This window comes from Trichomycterus rosablanca, chromosome 4 (genome assembly GCF_030014385.1).
Source record: "Trichomycterus rosablanca isolate fTriRos1 chromosome 4, fTriRos1.hap1, whole genome shotgun sequence".
Taxonomy (NCBI): Eukaryota; Metazoa; Chordata; class Actinopteri; order Siluriformes; family Trichomycteridae; genus Trichomycterus; species Trichomycterus rosablanca.
In genome coordinates, this window is record NC_085991.1 from 23,280,862 (window position 1) to 23,308,302 (window position 27,441).

General features: G+C 37.7%; 2 protein-coding genes across 2 annotated transcripts in view; both read right to left on the bottom strand.

Moving 5' to 3' along the window:
• Nucleotides 1–1,066: 1,066 nt before the first annotated feature.
• LOC134311883 (zinc transporter ZIP12-like) lies at nucleotides 1,067–17,147 on the bottom strand. Its single transcript, XM_062993530.1, is given in 13 exon segments — nucleotides 1,067–1,195; nucleotides 1,295–1,482; nucleotides 8,238–8,396; nucleotides 8,469–8,541; nucleotides 8,618–8,698; nucleotides 9,187–9,336; nucleotides 10,424–10,596; nucleotides 11,197–11,347; nucleotides 13,489–13,550; nucleotides 13,620–13,747; nucleotides 14,302–14,387; nucleotides 15,179–15,301; nucleotides 16,968–17,147. Coding segments are annotated over 13 exon segments (1,683 nt in total).
• A 6,170-nt stretch (nucleotides 17,148–23,317) lies between these two features.
• mrc1a (mannose receptor, C type 1a) overlaps nucleotides 23,318–27,441 on the bottom strand; it is a 48,639-nt gene continuing 44,515 nt past the window's right edge. The window contains exons 27-31 of the mRNA XM_062993096.1: nucleotides 26,525–26,677; nucleotides 26,238–26,354; nucleotides 25,976–26,137; nucleotides 23,935–23,967; nucleotides 23,318–23,771 (exon numbers count right to left, since the gene is read on the bottom strand). Of these exons, the coding sequence (XP_062849166.1) occupies nucleotides 23,536–23,771; nucleotides 23,935–23,967; nucleotides 25,976–26,137; nucleotides 26,238–26,354; nucleotides 26,525–26,677 (701 nt within the window). The 3' untranslated portion in view covers nucleotides 23,318–23,535. The remainder of the gene's footprint in view (nucleotides 23,772–23,934; nucleotides 23,968–25,975; nucleotides 26,138–26,237; nucleotides 26,355–26,524; nucleotides 26,678–27,441) is intronic.

Genomic DNA, 27,441 nt, shown 5'->3' on the forward strand with positions numbered 1-27,441 from the left:
GGGCTTACTCAAAACTGATCAGTTGAATTTTTTTTTTCATTCTTACAATATATTGTAATATATGTTGAATTCAACATATGTATATTCAACATCATGTAATCAAATTTTTAACTAGATTTTATTCAAAGCATTAGTATGATTACAAACAGACCTGCCAATAGTAATGCCAGATGTATCCTTAAGAAATAATTAGAGAATTACTTGATTACTTTTTCAACACTAAAACCAGTCCAAGTTCAATGTGGTTAAATAAAACCAAAATTTTTAATACAGTGGTACCTTGAAACTCCACGTCAGTTGGTTCTGGAACTAGCGTTGAGTTTAAAAGGCATTGAGTTTCAAGGTATTTTTTCCCATAAGGATGTATGGGAAACCTGTTAATGCGTCCCATGGTCTTGTGGAACTGCATATATTTTAGGCTTATGTAAAATAATGGGGTTGTTTTTGACACTTATACACTGAAAATAACCCAAATATAATATAAAAACACTGAAATGAAAAGCTGATTCTTACAATTTATTTGATCCCGAGCTGTAACACAAGTTTAAAAGTGAAACAGGAGAAAAATGCAGCTAAACACAGATACATGGATGCTTTCAGAGTGAATCTGAGGGTTATTTCACATAAATGCAGATTCGTCTAATATGCACACTTTGATGACGTCTTACTGCACAGCTCAAGCAAAGCGATGAACAAAGCGACTGTTCATTGTTAATTTGAAATTAAATAAATACATTTTCAAAAACAAACTGCACACGTTGAGTTTAAAGGAAACGTTGGGTTTAGGGGTACAAATTTCTCTTTGAAGGGCGTTGAGTTTCAAAGATTTGAGTTTAGGGGACGTTGAGTTACAAGGTACCACTGTAATGGCCTACTCTCTAACACAGTAATATAATTGAACATCAAACCTTTCTTAATATTAAAAGTGGTGTATTGCAGCAGGAAAAACATTAAACTGATTAACTGATGGGAAAATCAACACTTTTTTATGTTTTCTGGTATTATATCCACAACAGGTTTGAGATGGCTATGTGTTTTTCTGCAGACAAAATGAAATGTGTGTGTGTTAGAAACCGAGTTTGTGTTCAAACATTGCTAAAAGCAATAAACAAGACCATCCTGCTAACAGACCGGTATTTTGCAGGAAAAACATAAGAACTGGATGTGGAGAAGGAATTCTGCTCATCTCAGGCATCTACAAAGAAACAGAGCTTGGGTTAATGGGAGAGGCAGATAATATATAATCTGTGATGTTAAAGATCTAAAATACCATGCTTGCAGCATTTTGTCTCACCATCTCTACCAGTGAGAGGTAGAGAAATATCCCAGCTGTGACTGTAAAGATCCACTGCTGAATTTCTGTTTCTGAGGAAACCAGCAGGCCAATATAGAGCCCTATGAAGGCTGTAAGAGCACTGACAAGGTTCATGAGCACAGCACGTCTGACTGAGAGACCAGAAGTCAGCAGCACTGCAAAATTACCTACACAAAGACAGCCTCCATTCAGAAGGGTTCTTATAAAAGATAACTGTCAGTAACAGCAAGCAGTTAAATGGGTTTTTTTTTTCAGTTTTTGACCTATCAGGACTTATCTGGGATTTTGGAGTCACTGATGGTTATTTACAACCCCAAATCAGTTCAAAAAGTTGGGACAGCATGGAAATATAAATAATAAAAACGTTTCTTACATTTACTTTGACTTTTATTTGATTGCGGACAGGATGAATTTCATGTTTTATTTGCTCGACTTCATTTCGTTTATTAATAAACATCCATTCCTGCATTTCAGGTTTTAGTTAACATAAGGCTTCTTTTTTGCACAGTAAAGTTTTAAGTGGCGTTTGTGCATGTAACTCTGTATTGTAGTGCTTGACAAAGGTTTGCCAAAGTAATCCCTCACCCATATGGTTTTATCAGCTATTGTTGAGTGGCGGTTCTTGATGCAGTGCCGTCTGAGGGATCAAAGATCACAGGTGTTCAGCTTAAGCTTGCGCCCTTGGCCTTTATGCACTGAAATTCCTCCTGATTCCTTGAATGGTTTAATGATATTATGCACTGTAGAGGGAGAAATATGCAAATCCCTTCCAATCTTTCTTTGAGGTTCATTGTTTTTAAACATTTCAATCATTTTCTCACACATTTGTTGACAAACTGGAGATCCTCTGATCATCTTTGCTCATCAAAGACTCAGCCTTTCCTGGATGCTGCTTTTGTACCAAACCATGATTACAATCACCTGTTGACATCAACTGTTTGGAATCACATCATTATTTAGTTTTTTCACCTCATTACTAGCACTAAATTGCCCCCGTCCCAACTTTTTTTGGAATGTGTTGCCGGCCTGAAATGCAGGAATGAAGGTTCATTAACAAATGAAATGAAGTTGAGCAGACAAAACATAAAGTCAAAGTAAATGTAAGAAACTCTGTTTTTTTTTTATTTGCATTTTCCATACTGTCCCAATTTTTTTCTGATTTGGGGTTGTACTTCTCTAGTGGTGTTACTGTTTATTTTTATTGTATCTTTATGTTAACATTTTTGAAATGTTCAAACTTTTGAATAAACTTATATTATTAGGTTTAGCCTGCCAGCCAGTTATCACATGGGATACGTTTGCCTAATCAATGTTTTATTTATGTACCAACAAGAGAGCAGACTTAAAGCAGGCTAAGAAACCGCAAGTTGATTTTTAATGCTTTTTTTTTACAATACTGTACCTTTGAAAACTGCAGTGCAGCCTCAATCTCTGATGCTGCCTTTATCATGGTGTACAGTTAGGATATGGGGGTCATGTGAAATGTACTGAACTGTAATTGATAAATGTGGTACATAAAGCCATTATGCATACAGTTATTTTGTATTATAAATTTAGTTTAGCAAATTTGGTCTATTATTACAAGGGGTGGCCTTGGGGCTAGGCAGACTCTGGCCACTAGGGGTGAACAGCAAACCGGCAATTAGGCCTGATGGACAACACCTGTGCATAGGCCTATAAAGACACAGAGAAGCAATCAGCCATTGCTGGGTCTTTGTCTCAAGTGAGCAAACACAAGCATCCGATAACCTGGGTAGAGGACTAAGAGCTTTCACTCTCACCCTCATTTTTCTTTTGTGTTAAGTTTCTCTCTCTCTCTCTCTCTCTCTCTCTCTCTCTCTCTCTCTCTCTCTCTCTCTCTCTCTCACGAAATAAAAGAAAAGAAAGAAGAAATATATAGATATTAGTTAGTAAATAATAGTTCTTCATTCTGTTAATTTATTGTAGTTCTACATTTCTGTTGGGAAAGTCTTGTAAGCATTGTTCCCCTGGCAGTCCTTTGTTCTCCATTTTTTTCCCGCTCAAACATTTTCCCAAAACTGGTGGTTCTCTGGTATGTTCTTTTGTACCTGTTTGAGCTCATTGGACTATTTCACAGCACTATCTACAGAGCCTGCCTAGCTTCGTGCTAGAGCGTTAGCTCAGTGCCGCAATGACCTGGGTTCAAGCCCCACTCAGGGAACCTTTTGTTTTCTGAGTTTAATTATCTGTTTTCACGCTCAGACTACTAAGCATTTGGGTCCTACTTCTAAATAATCTGGTGGCTCACCCAGTAAAGGCACGGGTGCTGGGTTCAAATCCACCACTGGGCGAGCACCATTACAATTATTATAATTTAAATACAAATAAGACTAGATTTTACGTATAATTATTGCAAAAATTGGATTTGAATTTAGCTATTTACTTCGTTCTAGAGGTGAAAATTCTTTATACTGTATGAACAATGTTTTATGGTACATTTTACACACACACACACACACACACACGTATTGTTGGGCATTCTCTTAATAACCTCTACTCTTCTGTAAAGGCTTCCTGATTAATGTCAAAAGAGCATTTGTTAGGTCCAACACTGATGTTGGATAAGCTCTGAGTTTACATTCTAATTCATCCCAAAGGTGTTAATTGGGATTTAGATCAGGGCCGTGTGCAAGGTTACTGGAGTTGCCTAACACCAGTTTTGTTAAGCCATGTCTTTATGGACCTCACTTCTCCTTCCCTATTACAAGACAGCTACCAGTCGGGGAGGTTGTGGGCTAACACATCCTTCTTATAATGTAATTAAACAACTAATAAATAAGATTATTCATGTAGGGAACTAAATATTGTAATTAAACAATGAATTAAAAAGTATTTATATATTAAGATTATTTACACTGATCAGCCATAACATTAAAACCACCTCCTTGTTTCTACACATGCTGTCCATTTTATCAGCTCCACTTACCATATAAAAGCACTTTGTAGTTCTACAATTACTGACTGTAGTCCATCTGTTTCTCTGCATGCTTTGTTAGCCCCCTTTCATGCTGTTTTTTAATGGTCAGGTCAACTTTAATAGCAGCAATAGATGAGCGATCGTCTCTACAAGGTGGACCAACTAGGTAGAGTGTCTAACAGAGTGGACAGTGAGTGGACACCAGTGGTGTATAAAGTACCGGAAGGCCTTACTTGAGTAAAAGTACAAGTATCTTACCAGAAATTTACTTTGATAGAAGTAAAAGTCACCTTTTAGAATATTACTTGAGTAAAAGTCTAAAAGTATCTGATGTTTAATGTACTTAAGTATCAAAAGTAATTTGATATTAAATAAGTATTAAAAGTAGAAGTAAAAGTAAATGCTGTTAGTATAAATGGAAGCGGTCATTTTAAATATAAAGATTGTTCTTTTAAGCCAGTAAACCACCTTAACAATTAACCTGTTTTCTTCCTTTCATCTGAACATGCTTTGTGCTAATTCATGATCATAATCAACTGTTGACATCACCTGTTTGAAATCATGACATTATTTAGTTGTTTTTTTAACTTATTACTAGCCCTAAATGTTCCTGTTCCAACGTTTTTAGAATGTGAGTCGATGTAAATGTAGGAAACACTGCATCTATTTTATTTGCATTTTCTATACTGTCCCATTTTTTTATTTAGGTAGTATATTTTAATACAAAAATAATTTTGGCATAATTAATTTAAAGCGAAACTCAAGAGAGTTTAACAAAACGTGTGGCACTTTTATCCCTTTAATGATCTGTTCAACCATTAATTTAAATCAAAATATTTGAGTAAAATAAGCTGTATTTAAATAATAATCTTTTTTGGGCTGTATCTACTCACTGAATGGCATGTGTTAAACTAAAAAAATGTTGGTATTCTTACTTTAAGAAAACACCATTTCTAACTTGAAGCTAACAGCTGAAAAATCAATAAGTTGGATAAGTTGAGTTCTTGTTGAGATCATTAAAGGGTTAAAGACCTGCTGCATGTTCCTCAGCACCATGAATCTCTCCTCTGCCGGTCTAATACAGAAGTTATCTGAGAAAATATTTGTCCGTAGGTGAGTCAATGAATTCCAAACAAATTTAGTGAAACGTTTTATTTGTGGTTTGAATGTAATCGGTAAAAATGGTAGGTAGATATCTGAATCATGTTAATGCTAATAATATTTAAAAAAAACACTGATGCTGCAGCTTTACTTTGTTAATCATTGTTAACTTACATCAGTGTGTTGGAGCTTCTGAAATCTCCATATTTGCGTTTCTTTGGGTGAACGACGCACTTTTAGAAAACTCCGATAGCTTTTAGAGAACGTTCGCACATGCGCATTCTACGGTGGCCGAGAAGTGCAAAACAAATTTACATTTCAGAAAACAAAATTACAAAAAAACTAAAACAAATTTACAACAAAAGCAAAAACAAATTTACAAGTGCTTGGGTACCCAGTGTTTGTAAATTTCTTTTGGCATATGTAAAAGTGTTTCAGCACTTGTAAATTTATTTTCGGCATATGTAATTTTGTTTTCTAAAATGTATATTTGTTTTGCACTTCCCGGCCGCACATTTCTGACGGAAAAGGCAGGGACAATAAACCGGAAGTGCGTGTTGCTTACCTGCTGTCAATCAAACTGTTTCTCAGCGATAAAGTGAACGGAGTTTGTGATGGTGACGATAAACAAGGTTTTGTCTAGTTTGTGGAAATCATTTTATCCAGTTGACCCGCTATTGTTTTTCTTGTGGAAAGTTTTGTGCAGATGTTTAGACGTGGCGTGTGCATCTCTATTTACCGTCCGCTCTTCTAAACATCTAAGGAATTCCCACAAGAACAACAAAAGCGAAATAATGAAAATAATTAACACAAAATGGACAAAACATTGTTTATTAGGGACGGAACATTTGATACCGAGGCTTGTTGAAGCTTGTTTCACTTTTGTAACACTGGACTCAGCATGTGCGGGACTGATGAAGCTTTGTGCTGTGTTTTATCTCACTCACTATATAAGAGACAATCAAACCAGGGTTACCCACCGTCCTGTAACATACACAATCCTTCTTTATCTGGAGACCAAACGCCGCGTTTAGTACTGAACTGATACAGGACGCTTTGTTCCGTATTTTTATCAATGGGAGACTGAGGGAATTATATTAAGTAGTGTTCACTTTTATTCTTAGTAACGGTGTGTGTGCGCTGGTTATAGCAGCAGGGGGGGACCTTACACAGTCATGAGAACAAAGGTTTTATTTATGGTGTTTAAAATTTATTATTTTCATTCTTTATAATAAGTCAGAACCATATTTTAGGCAAAACAACGCACTCCTCCCACTGTGCTACACATACAGCGGTTTATTAAACAGGTTATGTCACGTTACTAAGAATAAAAGTGAACACTACTTAATATAATGAATTAAGCAGCAGTTTCCTTCTGTTTTATACACATCACACTGTCTCCCATTGATAAAAATACGGAACAAAGCGTCCTGTATCAGTTCAATACAGAACGCGGCGTTTAGTCTCCAGATAAAGCAGGATTGTGTATGTTACAGGACGGTGGGTAACCCTGGTTTGATTGTCTCTTATATAGTGAGTGAGATAAAACTCAGCACAAAGCTTCATCAGTCCCGCACATGCTGCTTTAATACGAGCTCCGATACACTGAGTCCAGTGTTACAAAAGTGAAACAAGCTTTAAAGCCTCGGTATCAAATGTTCCGTCCCTAATAAACAATGTTTTGTCCATTTTGTGTTAATTATTTTCATTATTTCGCTTTTGTTGTTCTTGTGGGAATTCCTTAGATGTTTAGAAGAGCGGACGGTAGATAGAGATGCACACGCCACGTCTAAACATCTGCACAAAACTTTCCACAAGAAAAACAATAGCGGGTCAACTGGATAAAATGATTTCCACAAACTAGACAAAACCTTGTTTATCGTCACCATCACAAACTCCGTTCACTTTATCGCGGAGAAACAGTTTGATTGACAGCAGGTAAGCAACACGCACTTCCGGTGTTATTGTCCCTGCCTTTTCCGTCAGAAATGTGCGGCCGGGAAGTGCAAAACAAATATACATTTTAGAAAACAAAATTACATATGCCGAAAATAAATTTACAAGTGCTGAAACACTTTTACATATGCCAAAACAAATTTACAAACACTGGGTACCCGAGCACTTGTAAATTTGTTTTTGCTTTTGTTGTAAATTTGTTTTAGTTTTTTTGTAATTTTGTTTTCTGAAATGTAAATTTGTTTTGCACTTCTCGGCCACCGTAGCATTCATGTGTTTAACCACCGACTAACTCACAAGCGCAGATTCACCAAACCAGCGTGCAGTCCGTCACACATCTCACATCATTTACCTTCATTCTGTAGTAACGAGTAACGAATTTACATACAGCGAATGTATCGGAGTAAAAGTACACCATTTCTTTAGAAAATGTAGTGGAGTAAAAGTGAAAGTTGCCGAAAATGTTTATACTCCAGTAAAGTACAAATACTTCAAAAAACTACTTAAGTACTGTAACGAAGTATTATTACTTCGTTACTATACACCACTGGTGGACACGGTATTTAAAAATTCCAGCAGCACTGCTGTGTCTGATCCACTCATACCAGCACAACACACACCAACACACCACCACCACACCAGTGTCACTGCAGTGCTGAGAATGATCCACCACCTATATAATACCTGCTCTGTGGGGGTCCTGACTATTGAAGAACAGGGTGAAAGCAGGCTAAAAAGGTATTTAGAGAAATAGATGGACTACAGTCAATAATTGTAGAACTACAAAGTGCTTCTATATGGTAAGTGAGCTGATAAAATGGACAGTGAGTGTAGAAACAAGGAGGTGGTTTTAATGTTATGGCTGATCAGTGTATATAGGGAACAAAATATTTGACATAATTAATTTATAAGTTAAATACGACTCACCTATTTCATGGGGGATCTCATGACACAGAATAGCAACTGTAGTTGCCATGCCTGTTTTAACTGAGTTGGAGAAAGCTGCTCCAACAACCAAACCATCCGCAAAGTTATGCAGACTGTCACCCACTATCACCATCAAAGCCAGCAGTGGAATGCCTCGTTCTGTCACAATAAAACAAATATGAGAATAAAATCTAACTGATGTGTAAAATCAGATTAACACAATAAACTTACTTTGTGGCTGAGCAGGGTTGATGTTGGGCTCCACTGGTTGTATTTCTGCACATTCTGTCTCCTCCAAAGTACTCTGCACATAAGTAAAAAATTACACCCTGTGCCCTAGATAAAAATTTGCTTTAAACAAAGACATAACACATACTTACCAGTTGCATTCTAGAAACTGAATTCCTTTGCTGGATTTCTCCATTATAGTTTTCCTGCACAGACATGCTTTGTGAGTGACTCTAAAAAAGAAGGAAAATGTGTTCCTCAAATGGCACCAAAAATGTAAAAATAGCTTAGTGTAATAGTTAAGTTACTGTAATATTTAATAGTTAGTGTTATAGTTAGTTGCCTTTATTCTTAAAGGTAATTTCCACATCAGGTGGAAAAACAAAAACATTCTAATATTCTTTTAAAATCACTGACAAAAGTGAGTTTAAAACAGAGATGTTCACAGGTCACAAAATAAGAGTCCGATTTATATAATTGTCACACGTAACTAATGTTGCTGACTTTTGTTGTCCACAAGTCATTTTTTGCGAGTCACGAGTCAAGTCCGAGTCATTTGAAATGAGTCCGAGTCGAGTCTGAAGTCGCTGTCTGTGCAACTTACATGCTTCTCGGACTCGAGTCACCATCTCTGGTTTAAAAAGTCCTATTTTGAAAACTTTTTCAACAATTCTCTGTTAAAATTACCAGTAAGAAACAGTTGTTTTGTGGATTGACTTACATGTCCATGAAATGGTGTTATAAATGAGAAAATCCTCTCTAACAGAAAGAAACCATAAATCCCAGCAATGATACCCAATATTTTCCATAGGTAGTCTTTCTGCTTCATGAAGTCCTGATCATGCTCACTGTCATCATGAAGGCCAAGGATCTTTAAATAAACATGGGAACAAAAATACATGGGAATAGTATTGGTCAAACACGTTGCTGTATCCCACAAAGCACACTTTTGAAGCTCTGGATTATGAAGTGTTTGTGGTATGATTAGGGCAAACACTTGTTTATTTTATGACTACAGCATTCATGGTGTTGTAGGCATTCATTTACAAATGACATCATGTGTCAATAAAACACACAATCTTTGACCCAACTGTTACGAATCAAGCCTCTTTGTGCTCTCTGGAGCTCAGGTTTATGGTTTGTTTATGTTGTTAAGCGTACGCCTCCTCATTCTGATTAGACTGTAGCCAGTGATCCACAGCTGCTCCTCGTTTCAGGTGAAATGCTCATGGTATTTAAGCAAGCGGCTGCGTATCATTTAGTGGGGGTTATTTTGACTTGTCATGCTTTTGTACAGATATTTGGTATCTTGATCATGTTCTTGTTTATAGGTCTTGTTTAGTGTTTTGGTGTTGATGTTGTTCATGGTGTTAGCTTAGGGTCTAGAATAGTATAGTCAGGTTTCATGTGTGTTTAGTTTAGCAGTTAGCTTAGCATTTTGCTTAGGTCATGTGTAGGGCTGGCACGGTCCGATATTGGCCCAAATCACTGGATCGGATATTGGAAGGAAAAAAACGTGTAATCCGATCCGATACTGTTGCTTACATAAATTTACAGAAAGTTGGTGTATAAATAACATTTTATCACAAATTGTATTCTGCTTTTTTTTTGTATTCCGCTAAAAACTGCTTCTAAAGCATCTCATAAACATATTTACTAAAGACTAACCATGACCTCTAAGGATAAAGTAGTAGTTTGAGTCTCAATAATACATTATTATATTAATAAAGCAAGATAATCCATAATCAGTTTCTTCCTTTGACATCCTATGAACCTGGTACACACCAAATACGATTTACTTTTTAGTTGTTCAGTGCTACAACTGTGCAGTGTAGACAAGTAAAGGAATTCATAATTATCAGAAAGTTATTGGAAAGTCATCATTTCACAGGTAAACCTGAGAACGTTACGTTTTATTATCTACTGTTAGTTTGGAATAGGATCAAGCATTGGCATACCTGTGGTATCAAATGAAACAGTGCATCTCCTGAGAGTGTGCCAACAGCAAGCCCAAAAAATAGCTGCAGGATGAGAGTGTATGTCTTCTGACAGGAGTTAAAACAAATCAGACAGATCCCCAACATGGAACCCACCGTGATGAGTAGCACTGCCACTGTACTGTAGCCATATTCTAATAAAGAGAAAAAGGCAAGAACAAAGTGAGACTCCTGACAAAATAAAGCCTCTCGTGTAAACAGTGAGACGTGTGCCGACTAGCAAACAGTTACTGAACTACTGGTCTTGGTGAGCATTTTGCAGGAATTTTAAACAATCAGACCAGACATTTGGTTTTCCAGATTTTGTGTGTTAAATCTAAAATCTGTTAAATGGAGGTCAGTTAAATTGAGGTTACACTGTATAGTAATTAAGGGTCTTGCTCAGGGGTCCAGCAGTGGGAACTTGGCAGTGGTGAGGCTTGAAGCAGCAACCTTTTAATGACTAATTCAGTACTTTAAACACTGATCTATTACTGCCCTACATTTAAATGACTAATCTACACTATACACTGAACTCTACACTAAACACACTACACTGAACAAAAGAGATAGACGAGACTGCATTCTGTCACCATGTCACCAAAACTAAATGTTACAGGAAGAATTTATGGTTATCATAAAAATAAAAAATACAAAGAATGAAAATAACCACATGCAGTACACAGAGAGACTGCATTGTACAATATGGTGAGAAAAAAGTGGATCTGTTCTAGTAAAGATATTTACTGTCTTACTCTCAATGTTACTTGGTGGTGAAGCCCTGTCTGTTGATTTTATAGGGCCACAGATGTTACTTAACAGCAGCTGAATGATTGCAGAACAGATCTGTCTAAATTCATCTCTGGTGATCGGTGAATTGGGATCAAGGATCAAGATATTGCACATCTAGAAAAGGAAATTTTTTTTTTATAATTTGTTTTTAAAGAGTTTTGTTTAATTAAATGACATTAGTTAATTAAAACATGCAACAAATAAATGAACATAGCTGATGGTGCATTTATTTGTATTAAATGGCTATGCAATAATATGGTAATACAGTGGTACCTTATAACTCAAATCTTTGAAACTCGACGCTCTTTGTCGAGAAATTTGTACCCCTAAACTCGACACTTTGTTTAGTGCTTGGGTGGAGCAGTGCGGTAGGACGTCATCAAATTAAGACGAATTTGCATTTGTGTGATAACTGCCAAATTCCCTCTGAAAGCTCCACATGTATCTGTGTTCAGCTGGATTTTCCTCCTGTTTTACCTATAAACTTGTGTTTACTAAGGGTTCTGAGTAACCGTAAGGATAAGCTTTTCCGAGAAAGTCTAAAATGCTTATCGTTAAAAAAGCTTAACATGACTTAATGTATTAAAAGAACGACACATTAACACTAAACTTTTCTTAATTATTACTGCTCATAAGTTCTCTCCACTAATAAAGTTCCTCGCTCGTTGTTTTAGTAAATAAGTCACGTTAAGCTTTGTGCACCGCCACACTCTATAGGAAATAACGGCGCAGTCAACGCAAAAAGCGGTTTTGACGCTTCTCATGTGAATGTGCCTTTACTGAATGGAATACAGTATTTTAAGATTCAAGATCCACGATTAAGAAACATAAGAAAACAATAAAAAATTAAAGCGAAAGTGCAGGTTTTATTGTATTTTTTTAAAATTGATTTAGTGTTTTTGTACCAAACTTGTGTTATTTCTAGTGTGTAAGTGTCAAAAACAACCCCATTATTTTACATTACCCTAAAATATACACCGATCAGCCATAACATTAAAACCACCTCTTTGTTTCTACACACATTGTCCATTTTATCAACTTCGCTTACCATAAAGAAGCACTTTGTAGTTCTACAATTACTGACTGTAGTCCATCTGTTTCTCTGCATGCTTTGTTAGCTCCTTTCAGGCTGATCAATGGTCAGGACTCTCCCAAGACCACCACAGAGCAGGTATTATTTAGGTGGTGGATCATTCTCAGCACTGCAGTGACACTGACATGGTGGTGGTGTGTTAGTGTGTGTTGTGCTGGTATGAGTGGATAAGACACAGCAGCGCTGATAGAGTTTTTAAACACCTCACTGTCACTGCTGGACTGAGAATAGTCCACCAACCAAAAATATCCAGCCAACAGCTCCCCGTGAGCAGCGTCCTGTGACCACTAATGAAGGTCTAGAAAATGACCAACTCAAACAGCAGCAATATATGAGCGATCGTCTCTGACTTTACATCTACAAGGTGGACCAACTAGGTAGGAGTGTCTAACAGAGTGGACAGTGAGTGGACACAGTATTTACATTTACATTTACATTTTCAGCATTTAGCAGACGCTTTTATCCAAAGCGACTTACACAATAAGCAATTGAGGGTTAAGGGCCTTGCTCAGGGACCCAACAGTGGCAACTTGGTGGTGGCGGGGCTTGAACGGGCAACCTTCTGTTTACTAGTCCAGTACCTTAACCACTAAGCTATCACTGGCCTATTTAAAAACTCCAGCAGCACTGCTGTGTCTTATCCACTCATACCAGCACAACACACACTAACACACCACCACCATGTCATTGTCACTGCAGTGCTGAGAATCATCCACCACCTAAATAATACCTGCTCTGTGGGGGTCCTGACTATTGAAGAACAGCATGAAAGCAGGCTAAAAAAGTATGTAAAGAAATAGATGACATACAGTCAGTAATTGTAGAACTTCAAAGTGCTTCTATATGGTAAGTGGAGCTGATAAAATGGACAGTGAGTGTAGAAACAAGGAGGTGGTTTTAATGTTATGGCTGATCAGTGTATGCAGTTCCACGGGATCATGGAACGCTTTAACAGGTTTTCCATACATCGTTATGGAAAAAAAAAAATCCTGAAACTCGACGCCACTCCAAGAACCAATTGACGTAGAGTTTCAAGGTACCACTGTACCTGTGTCCAGTGAATGGGTCTTTTAATTAACCCCTGATTGTATGCTTTCAATGGTGGACCTATTGTGTTTCACCTATTCCTGCCATGTGATTGGCTAATAGCAGCTTCTCCTACACCAAGTTGGTGCAATAGTTGTTTCAGATCTGAATAAAGCATGAGGAACATCAATGCCTCATCTTCCTTCTATTTCCATATACAGTATGTTCTACATCTGTATACTTGAGTGAGTGATTACAGATAATTACTGCTCTGGATTAGAGACTGGAAGATAAAATCAGTAAAAAAATGCAGCCGAGGGGAGTTTTTTCCACTTACACAATGGCCCTGGTGCAAATTCTTGATGACATCATTCTTTGGGATGTATACTGCCCATCTATTACAATCTAAATACAGTACTTTGGACCATGGTCCATGTACGTGTACTTTGACTTTTATTTGATTGCAGACAGTTTGAACCCAAGATATTTCCTGTTTTGTCTGCTCAACTTAATTTCATTTGTTAATATACATCCATTCCTGCATTTCAGGCCTGCAACACATTCCAAAAAAAGTTCCGAAGGGATGGGGGCAATTTAGGGCTAGTAATGAGGTGAAAAAAAAAAATGATGTGAGAAAATGATTGAAATGTTTAAAAACAATGTATCTTTATAAAAGATTTGCATATTTCTCCCTCTACAGTGCATAATATAATTAAACGATTCAAGGAATCTTAGTGTGTAAAGGCCAGGGGCGCAAGCTTAGGCTGAACGCCTGTGATCCAGAAGCGGCGTCGACTTCTCTCGGATCGGAGGCATCTAGGATGGACCATCACACAGTGGAAACGTGTATTGTGGTCAAGTGAATCAGCATTCCAGGTCTTTTTTGGAAAAAAATTGACACTGCTCCGGACCAAAGACGAAAAGGACCATCCAGACTGTTATCAGCGACAAGTCCAAAAGCCAGGGTCTGTCCTGGTATGGCGCTGTGTCAGTGCCCTTGGCAAAGGTCATTTACACTTCTTTGTTGGCAGCATTAATGCAGAAAAGTACATTGAGATCTTAACTTATAGATCTTAAGACGTGTTTGCAGGAAGAATGGGACAAAATAAAAGCTGAAACACTAAATCACTTGGTATCCTCGGTGCCAAAACGTCTTTTAAGTGTGGTGAAAAGGAATGGCAACATTACAAAGTGGTAAATGCTTTGCTGTCCCAACTTTTTTTAGGAATGTGTTGCAGGCCTGAAATGCAGGAATGGATGTTTATTAATAAATGAAACCAGACAAAACATGAAATATCTCAGGTTCATCCTGTCTGAAATGAAATAAAAGTCAAAGTAAATGTAAGAAACTCTGTGTTTTTTGTTTGTTTGGTTTTTTTGCATTTCCCATGCTGTCCCAACTTTTTCTGATTTGGGGTTGAATGTTATGAGAGTCTGGGTGACCTACCCAGGTTTTCAACTTTTCCACATTACAATAACAGCACCAACATTTACCAAAGGCAGCTCTAGAAGAACTGGAATTAAACTGTTCAAATTACGGTATACCATGATAGTGATATGTTAAAAGTTACTGATGTCCTCAATAAAACCCAAAATATTTGCAATATTTGTCTTTAGAAATAGCATGACTGTTTGCTTTATGATTAGGCTCCTTTTAGCAAAGGCACTAAATTAGCAGAATGCTTCTGTTAGAAAGGCTGTACACTTGTAGCCGTATTATTTATGCTATGCATTGTATTAAGTTTAAATATAAATTTAAAGATTATAGTCTACATTTATAATTACAAAAACATTACATATACATTTTTGTTTCAACTTATTGTGACCTTAGTGTGTTGTGAGGCATTCATTATTTCCTGTTGGTATTGCTCTTTAATAAGTTGCAGGATTTCTGTCTTGTTGGCTAAGATGAAGCGTCCATTCTCCAGTGAATGAAGTGAAGCAAGAGCCTGTGTAAAATCAGAAGGATTTAGTAGACAAAGACTTACAGTTCATCAACACCCCCAAAATACAATATACAAGACACTGGTCACCATTTCTTCATATACATATGTGTGTTCACTACAGTACTTTCCATCTACCACAATCTGACCTTCCCTATTCCTGTCTTTAACACCGTATCTACCCAATACATCCACATAACCTCTATTGCCTATACTAATATGCCCATTGTAATCAGCTCCAATCACATCTCTCTTCTCAACCACTTTATCTAACTCCAAAAATCTTCTTTCCCCTCCAGCTCACTACCCACTCATGGAGCATATGCAGTGATAACATTTATTATTCATTTTAAGCTTCACAGTCATAGTGCCCATGTTCAAAGTTCCAACTTTCACCTCCATCTTCCTATCCTTCCACCTCTTTTTCTGCAAAAAATGCTGTAAAACATTGCTTTCCCCTCTCCTTCTCCTCCTTGTCCCCAAAGGTCCCCAAAAAACCACAGCACACTGTCCAATGCCTTTCGGTCTATCTTAATATAAGCGTTGGCCCAGATAACCCAGCATATGTTGCATTTTTTAATGCAGTGGCAAACTATTATATTTACCACAGCATCGTGACAGTTTCTAAATCAATGCCATCTAAAGACTTGCATCTAAGGTCATGTATATTTAATAGACATATTGTTTAGACATAGTCAGTGCCCTTTTATTGTTTTATTGTCAGTTAAACAAAAGTTCAGCAAAATTAACAAATCACAGAGAGGACACAATGGATCATTGAGGTCCTTGTACCTGATATGGAACAGTTTTTATGTCGGGTGCCCTTACTGGTGCAACCCTCCTTATACACTGCCTGGCCAAAAAAAAGGTCACTACCTGGATTTAACTAAGCCAATAGGTAAGAGCCTCCCACTGGATAATTGCTGCATGGGTGATTATGTTTCAGCTGGCAACAAGTTATTTAACCCTAACTGATGCAGTGAGTAGCTTCTCATTTGTTAAACAACCATGCCGAAAGACACATCCTGTGGTTGTGGAAAAGATGTTAATCTGTTTCAGAAGGGTCAAATTATTGGCATGCATCAAGCAGAAAAAACATCTAAGGAGATTGCTGAAACTACTAAAATCGGGTTAAGAACTTTCAACTGTCAAAGAATAACAACGCATTATAAAAAAAGTGGAAGGACAGTGGGGAAACATCATCTTCGAGGAAAGAATGTGGTAGGAAAAATTAATGCAACTCTGGACAGAAATAAATGTTGTGACATTGCAGAAGCTTGTGGAAACGATGCCACAGCGAATGCGTGCCGTAATCAAAGCTAAAGGCAATCCAACTAAATATTACAGTGTGTGACCTTTTTTTTGGCCAGGCAGTGTATTATCTCCGCTTGGACTCATTGTGTAAGTCGCTTTGGATAAAAGCGTCTGCTAAATGCTGAAAATGTAAATGTAAATGGACTGGCACTAAGAGCACACTGAGAAGTGCACCTCCTAATAACCATCCCCTTCTCAGACAAAGCCAATCATGTCTGCGTAGATGGAGGACCAGCCAGTAGCATCGCTCAGCAGTTGTGGGTTAGCGTTGCGCCACCTGAGCACTCAACAGAAGTTACTTAAAAGCTTTAGTTTAATGTCATTGTAGGTAAGAAAGGAAGGAAAGTTTTCTTCTTACCTTCTCACATAGCTTCTGGTTTCCATGAATGCGTTCTGCACACTGAATAATCCTGAATATGTCATTAACCAACAAATCTTCCTTTTGTAAAGATTCCTGACTTCTCACCACAAGCAGCGTCCAGCTCTGAAGACCAATAAGAAGACCCAGCAGAGGCCATAATCTGTCCAACCTGCCCATTGTAGCTCATATACACACACAAACTTTTAGACCTGTACACAACACAAAAAGCAGAATGAAAAGCTAATGTGTTACAAATAAATTGTTTGATACAGACAAAAATACAGGGTTGAGAATGGTTAGGAATAGTGAGAGACTGAAGCATGTGAGAAAGAGAGAGATATAAGGGGAGGTGAAAGTAGAGGGGACCTTTTTTTTTCATTGGGCATTGTGAATGGCTTAGGTTACAACAGTAGGACGGAGAGGCCCCTTCTCATCTAATGAGCTCCCTCAGACACTCCATTAACCCTGATTCTAACTCTGCTCATAAAAGTAAAATCTCTATCATACTTTTCTTTACTATTCTCTTTTTTCGGTTTGAAGTAGAGTATCTGAGTTTAGGCAGAGATCAGTACTGTGTATAGCAGTGGTCCCCAACCACCAGGCTGCAGACCGGTATTAGTCCGTGGGCCGCACAGAAAGAATAAATAATTAGAAATCACTAGAAAGCAGTTTTCACTTTTTCTATTTCGAGTGTTATCATCTTACTGTCACCCCTAGGTGGGAGCAGCGTCTCATTGCAGCAAAAAAAAGCTCATTTTACATCGTTTGTGAGCCCCCGCCTGTCCGTGAAATTATATCTTATATGAAACCATGCAAAAAAAGGTTGTGAAAAGCTGGTGTATAGTACTTTTAAAGTAATTGCTCTGTTCTGTTTGCCTATTATTGCATATTTAAGTGCTGCTGTGTCTGATCCACTCATACCAGCACAACACACACTAACACACCACCACCATGTTATTGTCACTGCAGTGCTGAGAATCATCCACCACCTAAATAATACCTGGTCTGTGGTGGTCCTGTGGGGGTCCTGACCATTAAAGAACAGCATAAAAGGGGGCTAACAAAGCATGCAGAGAAATAGATGGACTACAATAAGTAATTGTAGAACTACAAAGTGCTTCTATATGGTAAGTGAAGCTGATAAAATGGACAGTGAGTAGAAACAAGGAGGTGGTTTTAATGTTATGGCTGATCAGTGTATAATGTTCTTCAGATTTTTAATTATTACCTAAGAGATTCTCTGTATGCTCATGAAAACATTATTTTTGGTGGAGACATTAGTTTTAGACTCATAGATTGAAAGCTATGAAAGAGACCTGTGGGAAACTGAACATTGCCCTTGAATAAACCATGTCCCACATGCTGAGTTTTGGAGTAACTTGCACACAATGACTTTCAGATCTGCATTTTAATTGTAACATTCTGTAATCAACAGTAAGTCAATATTTTTAGTTTTGCTTACTCCACATTTTCTAATAGACAAGCCTAATATAAAAGACCTTTTTTCATGTTACGTAATTTTGCAATAAACATGTTATTAGTAACTTTGATATACAGATATACAGAAATAAAAGTGCCAAAACCAGTAACACACTCACCTAAAAATACAAAAGATTTTCTGAAAAAGTCTAGAGCATGTGTAAAACGATTATGAGCAAATATGCTTGAGTCCCTCACAATGGATTAGTAGCCACTTTTTTAGTCTCTTAGGTCAGTGGTTACTATGGCAGTATTAACCTCATTTAGCAAGACTGAGGGGAGATCAAGTAGGCTGTAAGAGAGTAAGAGAGTGGAAAAACAGAAAGAACTCAAATGTATTTGTTACTGAACTTATATAAGGTAATGGACATCCCATTACAAAATCATGAGAATTGCATCCCAAGTTGCAAAAACTCATTTCAGGGAGGTACCCCCGGACCGGTACCTCGACCCCGACCCCCCAAAGAAAAACTAAAAAACCTCTCGCACACACCAAAGGATATGGGTGATAACAGAACTTTTAGGAGCTGCTAACTGAGCTACTAAGCTAACTGTTCGTGTCACAAAGACATTAATTTGTACTACATAGTGCACTAGATAGTGTGAAAGATAATAGATTTATGTTCCCTACACTAGACTGTATATTAGCAAAGAATTTATGTTCCTTACTTAGTGCACTAGATAGTGTACTAGATAATAGACTTATGTTTCTTACATAATGCTTTAGGTAGCGTATTAGTTAACGGATTTAGGTTCCCTTTCAAAGTGCACTTAATTGTATATCAGATAACGGATTTATGTTCCCTACATAGTGCACTAGATAGTATTTTAGATATGAATTTATGTTCCCTACGTAGTGCACTAGATAGTGAATTAGACAATTGGTTTATGTTTCCTACACAGTGCACTAGATTGTATATCAGATAACGGATTTATGTTCCCTACATAGTGCACTAGATAGTATTTTAGATATGAATTTATGTTCCCTACGTAGTGCACTAGATAGTGAATTAGACAATTGGTTTATGTTTCCTACACAGTGCACTAGATTGTATATCAGATCACGGATTTATGTTCCCTACATAGTGCACTAGATAGTATTTTAGATATGAATTTATGTTCCCTACGTAGTGCACTAGATAGTGAATTAGACAATTGGTTTATGTTTCCTACACAGTGCACTAGATTGTATATCAGATCACGGATTTATGTTCCCTACATAGTGCACTAGATAGTATTTTAGATATGAATTTATGTTCCCTACGTAGTGCACTAGATAGTGAATTAGACAATTGGTTTATGTTTCCTACACAGTGCACTAGATAGTGTATTAGATAACACATTCATGTTCACTACATAGTGCACTAGAAAGTATAACTAGATGATGATTTGTGTTCCTTACATAGTACACTAGATAGTGTATTACATAATTAATTATGTTCCCTACATAGTGCACTAAATTGTATTTCAGATAACGGATTTATGACTCCTACATAGTGCACTAGACAGTATATTAGACAATTGATTTATGTTCCCTACACAGTGCGCTAGATTGTATATCAGATAACGGATTTATGTTCCCTACATAGTGCACTAGACAGTATATTAGACAATTGATTTAAGTTCCCTACACAGTGCGCTAGATTGTATATCAGATAATGGATTTAATACGTGATCTGGGAAAAAAGTCTGTGTCGCCTGAGTGTGTGTGTGTGTGCTCTCTTGGCCGCTCGTTCTAGATTCCAGGGGAGATTATATCTGACTTGCGGGAACTTCCGGGAGACTTGGGATGTCTGGAATTGCACAGAGCTCTGAGCTTCTAATCCAACATCAGTGTCTCACCTCACACATGCTCTTTTGACTAAACAGGCACAAATTTCAGCAGACTCACTCCAGAAAAGCAAATGCTGTCCACATAATTTTGGCGATGTAGTATAAAGTATACCACTTTTAAAGAGGTGTACTAAACAATAACAGAAATATGGGTGAACGTGAAAACTGGACTGCAATCATACATGACTGGCATTTCTATGTCACGAATCCAGCCTCTCTGCTCCTGGAGTGCTCCTATGTGCCACGCCCCTCTCTCTGGGAGCACATGCTGGAGGAGTGTTTGTTTCCAATCTCAAAATTTCAAGCATTATGATTGGTCTCTTGATAATGATCACGGAGACTAATTTGCTTTTGAACTTGCTCTTGGTCCACGCTCTTGTCTTGTCAGTCCACGCTCTTGGTCCACGCTCTTGGTCCACGCTCTTTGTTCACGCACTTGTCTTGTCAGTCCACACTCCTGGTCCACGCTCTTGTCTTGTCAGTCCACGCTCTTGGTCCATGCTCTTGTCTTGTCGGTCCACTCTCTTGTCTCATCTTTTGAACTTGCTCTTGGTCCATGCTCTTGGTCCACGCTCTTGGTCCACGCACTTGTCTTGTCAGTCCACGCTCTTGGTCCACGCTCTTGGTCCACGCTCTTGTCTTGTCGGTCCATGCTCTTGTCTTGTCTGTCCATGCTTAGAAGTCTTGTTAGTCTGATTCATGTTTAGCATTAGCTTAGGGCCCAGGTTTAGCTTTAGCTTTGTTCATGTGTGTTTAGATTAGCTGTAGCATTTAGATTAGCATTGTTAGCTTAGGTCATGTGTTAGAGCATTTAGGCAAGCAGCTGTGGATCCGATAGCAGAGACTAATTTGCTTTTGAACTTGCTTTTGGTCTATGCTCTTGGTCCACGCTCTCGTCTTGTCAGTCCACGCTCTTGTCTTGTCAGTCCACACTCTTGTCTTGTCAGTCCACACTCTTGTCTTGTCAGTCCACAATCTTGTCTTGTCGGTCCGCGCTCTTGTCTTGTCAGTCCACACTCTTGTCTTGTCGGTCCACACTCTTGTCTTGTCAGTCCACACTCTTGTCTTGTCAGTCCACAATCTTGTCTTGTCGGTCCACACTCTTGTCTTGTCAGTCCACACTCTTGTCTTGTCAGTCCACAATCTTGTCTTGTCGGTCCACGCTCTTGTCTTGTCAGTCCACACTCTTGTCTTGTCGGTCCACGCTCTTGTCTTGTCAGTCCACGCTTCTTGTTAGTTCATGCTCCAGTTTGTTTGCTCCGGTCCATGTTTAGAAGTCCTTGTCTTCTTAGTCTGATTCATGTTTAGCTTTAGCTTTGTTTATGTGTGTTTAGATTAGCTTTAGCATTTAGATTAGCATTGTTAGCTTAGGTCATGTCTTGTGTAAAACCTTGACTTGTCTTTTGTTATTATTAAACTTTGCAAAACATCCCTGCATGTGTGTCTGCCCCTCTCTTGTTAAGTTAGCCCAATCGTTACAATAGTTTTATTACTGTAATATAATGTATTTTTAAAAATTATTATTGTATGCAATTTTTCCCATTTATCAGCTGTGTTATATAGCCCCGGCTATGTTATATTGGTACGTATCTAGCCCCTTTTTCAAAAAGGCAGCAGTTAGATAAAAGAGTACATTTTTACTAATAAAAAAACTAATGGGATAAAAAATGACTTTCTCCTGACTTTTTTATACTCCAGGTGGTGGAAATAGGCTTATAAACGTAGGTCAGACTGATTGCCTTAATTTTTTTATATACTCACATGTACAGTGCAATGAGATGTTTTCCCTGCATATTTCAGCTTGTTTGGAAGCTGAGGTCAGAATGCAGGGTCAGCCATTGTACAGCACTCCTGGAGCAGAGAGGATTAAGGGCCTAACAGTGACTGCCAAAAGCTCTACCCACTAGGCTACCACAGTCCCTAAATGCTTCTATCGCAGGGTGAGTAAAAGAGCAAGTGAGACAACATTTAAGTTTTACCTTTTTACTTCATTTATATTAATCTCTGCTAAGTTTATTCACCATTATTTGCTCATTAACTTTTTTGAATTACATTTTAATAATAATACCTTTTCATAAAGTGTGCTTATGATGTGAAACCTGGCGGCACTGTGGTGTAGTGGTTAGTGCTGTCATCACATAGGTAGGAGCACCTGAGTTCGATTTCCTGGCCATGTAGCCAGGGTCCTTTCTGTGTGGAGTTGGCATGTGGTCCTGTGTCCTTATGGGTTTCCTTCAGGTGCTCTAGTTTTCTCACACCAAAGACATGCAGTCAGGACAAGTGGAGCTATAAAAAATTGTGTGTATGTGTCTGTATGTCTTGTATGTCTTACATGCATTGATAGTGAAATCTTTGTATTGCTGAGTATAAGCATCCTGAAATTGTGCCGTTTACTTAAATCCTTCTTTCAAAACACAGGTTGGTTTTTTTTCCTGAATTTGAATTTATGCCAAGTGATGATGATGAGCCACCCAGACTGTCAAAGCAGTTGCATGCAGAAGATTTCAGATAAACATTCACTAAACTTAAACTGTGAACTGGGTTGTGAAGAAATAAATATACATAAGAAATATGAGCTACGTTCTACTGTGTATGCCTTATTCCATTGAGATTTTTGGTTAATTGTTTGGCCTTATTATAAGTGTTGGATACTTTCTGTTTATCTGTTTGTTTTCAACACCTGTAGGAAATTTGTGGATTAGCTGTTTTTAGTTTATTTACAAGGACATATAGATGCTTTATTATGTCTTTTTGACCCAACACAAAGGTCAAAGGGAAATGTATTAGTTATTTAATTATAGTGAGTCCCCATCTCTGTAAAGCGGTTGATGGAAATGTAAAATGAACACAGCATATCACTGCTTGCAAATAAAAACTTTCCTGACTTGAATTATAAGTGGTATGTGTGTCATAAATCAAAGAAGGTAGCCAGTTAACATAATAATATAACATGATATTTATTTACAGTAAAATCATTAAAAAAGAACAATAAATCACAGCTTTAAAGAAGATACATTGATATACAGTTATGAGCATTTACATAGTGATGACACAAAATGAAAATAAAATATTTATAAGCAATAAGTCAGATTTCATCTACTTTATAGTGTTTTCTCAACATCTTGGTCTTAAAGCAGAAGCAGCTTGTGTACAAGCAAGAAGAATTCTTGTGTATACATCTTTATTACCTTTTTGTGACTTGTTAGTAACAAAATTCTGTTTCATTGTGTGTGTGTGTGTGTGTGTGGGTGTGTTATGCATGCTCATTTTGTTCAATGTTGGCAACCAGTCCCTTGGTGTCCACATTTTTGGTGAATCTACCGGGGTTGTTAAAGTAAAGTGTGTTATCGAATGTACATTCTCCAACCACTGGTATAGTTGGCCTTTTATAGAAAAGGAAGGCAGCAAGTCCTGCCACTGCAATTATCACCAGCACCACTCCTATAGCAATGCCAGCGTAGCCATGGGGGGCCTTATCCACACTCGGCTCTGCAGAGAAGAAGGCATAAATTTTATTACTTCAGAATCATAAGTTTAATAAATGTAAGTTTATTATTTCGTACTGATTGTTCAGTGTGGTGAGGTTTTAAAGGTTGATACAGTATGTGCAGAATATGAAGCAGAATTAAAATAAAAGACTTTTTGTACTTACTAGCTTCTGGCTGTTTCTCAGTTGGTGGTATAACTGCAAAAGAGTGTGTACTTAATGTTAGATAAAATACTATTAATCATTCAAGTACTAATTCTTAATTTTTTATTGATTTTAAAGTATACACTTTATTAACTACTATGAATTCTTCAGCATGGTTATTAGGAAGCATAGAGATACTAAAACTCCAGTCAGACTAAATGTAATGTCTACAAGAAATCACTGCAGTGATTCTTACATTTACTTTGACTTTTATTTCATTGCAGACACTATGAAACCAAGATATTTTATGTTTTGTCTAATCAACTTAATTTCATTTAATAAACATCCATTCCTGCATTTCAGGCCTGCAACACATTCCAAAAAGTTTAAATGGTAAAGCATTTACCACTTAGTAATGTTGCCATTTCTTTTAACTACACTTAAAAGAAGTTGTATTGTAGTGCCTTACAAAACTTTGTCAAAGCAATGAAGGATGGTTCATTTTAGGCTTGCGCCCTTAAGCTTTCTGCACTGAAACTGCTGATTTCTTGAATCTTTTAATTATATTATGCACTGTAGAGGGGAAAACATGCAAATCCCTCCCAATCTTTCTTTGAGGAAGGATTTCAATAATCCAATAATAGTAATAAAGCATGTGTTTACAAACTGGAGATCCTCTGCCCATCTTTGCTCCTCAAAGACTCAGCCTGTCATAGATACTGCTGTTGTTCCAAATCATAATTACAATCACCTGTTAACATCACCTGTTTAAAATCGCATCATTATGTCATTACTATCCATAAATTGCCCTGACCCAACTTTTTTAATGTGATGCAGGCCTGAAATGGTTCTTGCAGTTTGCAATTAAATAAAAGTGAAAAGTCAAGTAAATGTAAGAAACACTGCATTATTTTATTTGTATTTTTCTCACGGTCCCAATTTTTTCTAATTTAGGGGTTGCTTTTATAATGTGGCAGTAGACTGTGTTAAGTAACAATGGTTTTCTAAAGCACCCCTAGCTCATGTGTCTACATTTATCACAGTAACGACAGTTTCTCATAAAATGTCTGAGCTGTTAAAGGCCATGCACATTCAACAGTGGTTTCCAGCTTTGCCCTACACGGATTGAGATCTCTCCAGATTCTCTGAACTGTTTCACAATATTATGAACAGTAGATGGTGAAAGACAAATCTTGCATTGAGAAGTTGAACTCTTTTTTTTCTGACTGACAATTTTCTCCTAGGGTTTAACTCTGTGCAAGCTGTAGCCTAGTGGTTAAGGTACTGAACTAGTGATCCAAAGGTTTATGGTTCTAGCCCCACCACTGCCAGGTTGCTACTGTTGGGCCCTTGAGCAAGGCCCTTAACCCTCAATTGCTCAGACTGTATACTGTAACAGTAATGTAAGTCGCTTTGGATAAAGGCGTCTGCTAAATGCTGAAAATGTAAATGTTAACACAACATGGTGCGTCATAACTCATCAAATGCTTTTACAGACTGATCCTTTGGTGGACCCTCCTTTTATACCAAATCAGGATTTCCTCACCTGTTACCAATTTACCTGCTTATTGTGGAGCATTATAGCTTAAATGATCTAGAAACATTTCTTGTTGAGCATCCCATTTCAAAAACATTATTTCATTTATTGTCTGTTTTACCACTGCTTTATCCTAAAGTCACGGTGGGTCTGATCACTGGTCAAAAGGTATGAAAGACCCCAAGCTGGTCACCAGTCCATCACAGGACTCCACGCACACTCACTCACACTCTTATAATAGATCCAGTTAACTTGACTGCATGTCTTTGGACTTTGGCTACTCACTGAGCCATTTTTAAAAAATGGTATTATTAATAAAGAGCGACCTCTATGTGATGTTGTCAGTATGACTACTGCTGGCCAGTGTTGACATTATCAATGTCATGTTTAAAGTACTAAGCACAAAAGCGCTCATCATTGAGGAACAGATGATTAGTTTTATAAAGTGACTTACAGGTAAAATACACCTGTTTTAGACTAATTATCGATATATCATACGTTTGTTTGGACCATTGTAAGGTTTACCTTTGGGAGTTTTACAGATGTAGGCCTTGTAGCCACTGCAGTGGGAATTCAACCAAACGCCACTATCAGATCTGGTCTCCACACAGTCACCATGGCTAGAGGGTGAACGTGTTGCCCAGTTAGTGTAGTCAACAATTGTTTGATCAATCCACATCCAGTCACCTGAAAAGGACACATACATACACACACAGAAATACACAGAAGGTTAATTATGTGGAAGCAACACTAGCTGTGGAAAGTTTTATATAAAGAGGTTTCAGACCTGCGTGGCTGCGATGCATGCCTATCCAGAAAGATTTGGCTTCATCATGAAGAATCTCAATATTTTGTTGAATGAATTGTGATTCCAGTGCATCCTCCACACTTACCAGTGATGCACCTGTACATAGACAAAATCACTGGCATATTAAAAATTGCATTACCTGCTAATTGGAGCACAACATCTGGACCCCTGATGTATTAAAAAAGAGTAACTTGCTCTAACATGGTCCAATTTTCACCACATTTGCTACAAATTGACAAATTTCTGTTTGAAATAGACCAACGTACCCATTCTCATACACTCTACTGTAGCATGAGCCCAGTTCTCACTCCTAGAGGCAAAGAAAACATAACAGTGTCCACGGAAGGGAACCCATGTCTTGGATTTTTTTGGTTCTGGGCATCGTCCTGGTAACTGAGGAGGATCAGTGGGAGCAATATCTGCAAATAAAGGTCACAATTAATTAATTTCATTTTTGCATACCAAAAGGTATGATTCATAATTTTTAGCCTCATCATAGCATAGTGATCCTCTAAAAACTTAAGATTTTGACTTTGGAGGTAAGGCTTCAGATAAGTGAAATTGCTATGTGAAATAAATGTGTTGTGTTAAACTAAAGTTGACTTTGTTGTATGATATGTTTCATAACTTTGTAGTTCTACAATTACTGACTGTAGTCCATCTGTTTCTCTACATACCTTTTTAACCTGCTGTCACCCTATTCTTCAATGGTCAGGACCCCCACAGGACCACTGCAGAGCAGGTATTATTTAGGTAGTGGATCATTCTCAGCACTGCAGTGACACTGACATGGTGGTGGTGTGTTAGTGTGTGTTGTGCTGGTATGAGTGGATCAGACAGAGCAGTGCTGCTGGGGTTTTTAAATACCGTGTCCACTCACTGTCCACTCTATTAGACACTCCTACCTAGTTGGTCCACCTTGTAGATGTAAAGTCAGAGACGATCGCTCGTCTATTGCTGCTGTTTAAGTTGGTCATTTTCTAGACCTTCATCAGTGGTTACAGGACGCTGCCCACAGGATGCTGTTGGCTGGATATTTTTGGTTAGTGGACTATTCTCAGTCCAGCAGTGACAGTGAGGTGTTTAAAAACTCCATCAGCGCTGTTGTGTCTTATCCACTCATACCAGCACAACACACACTAACACACCACCACCATGTCAGTGTCACTGCAGTGCTGAGAAT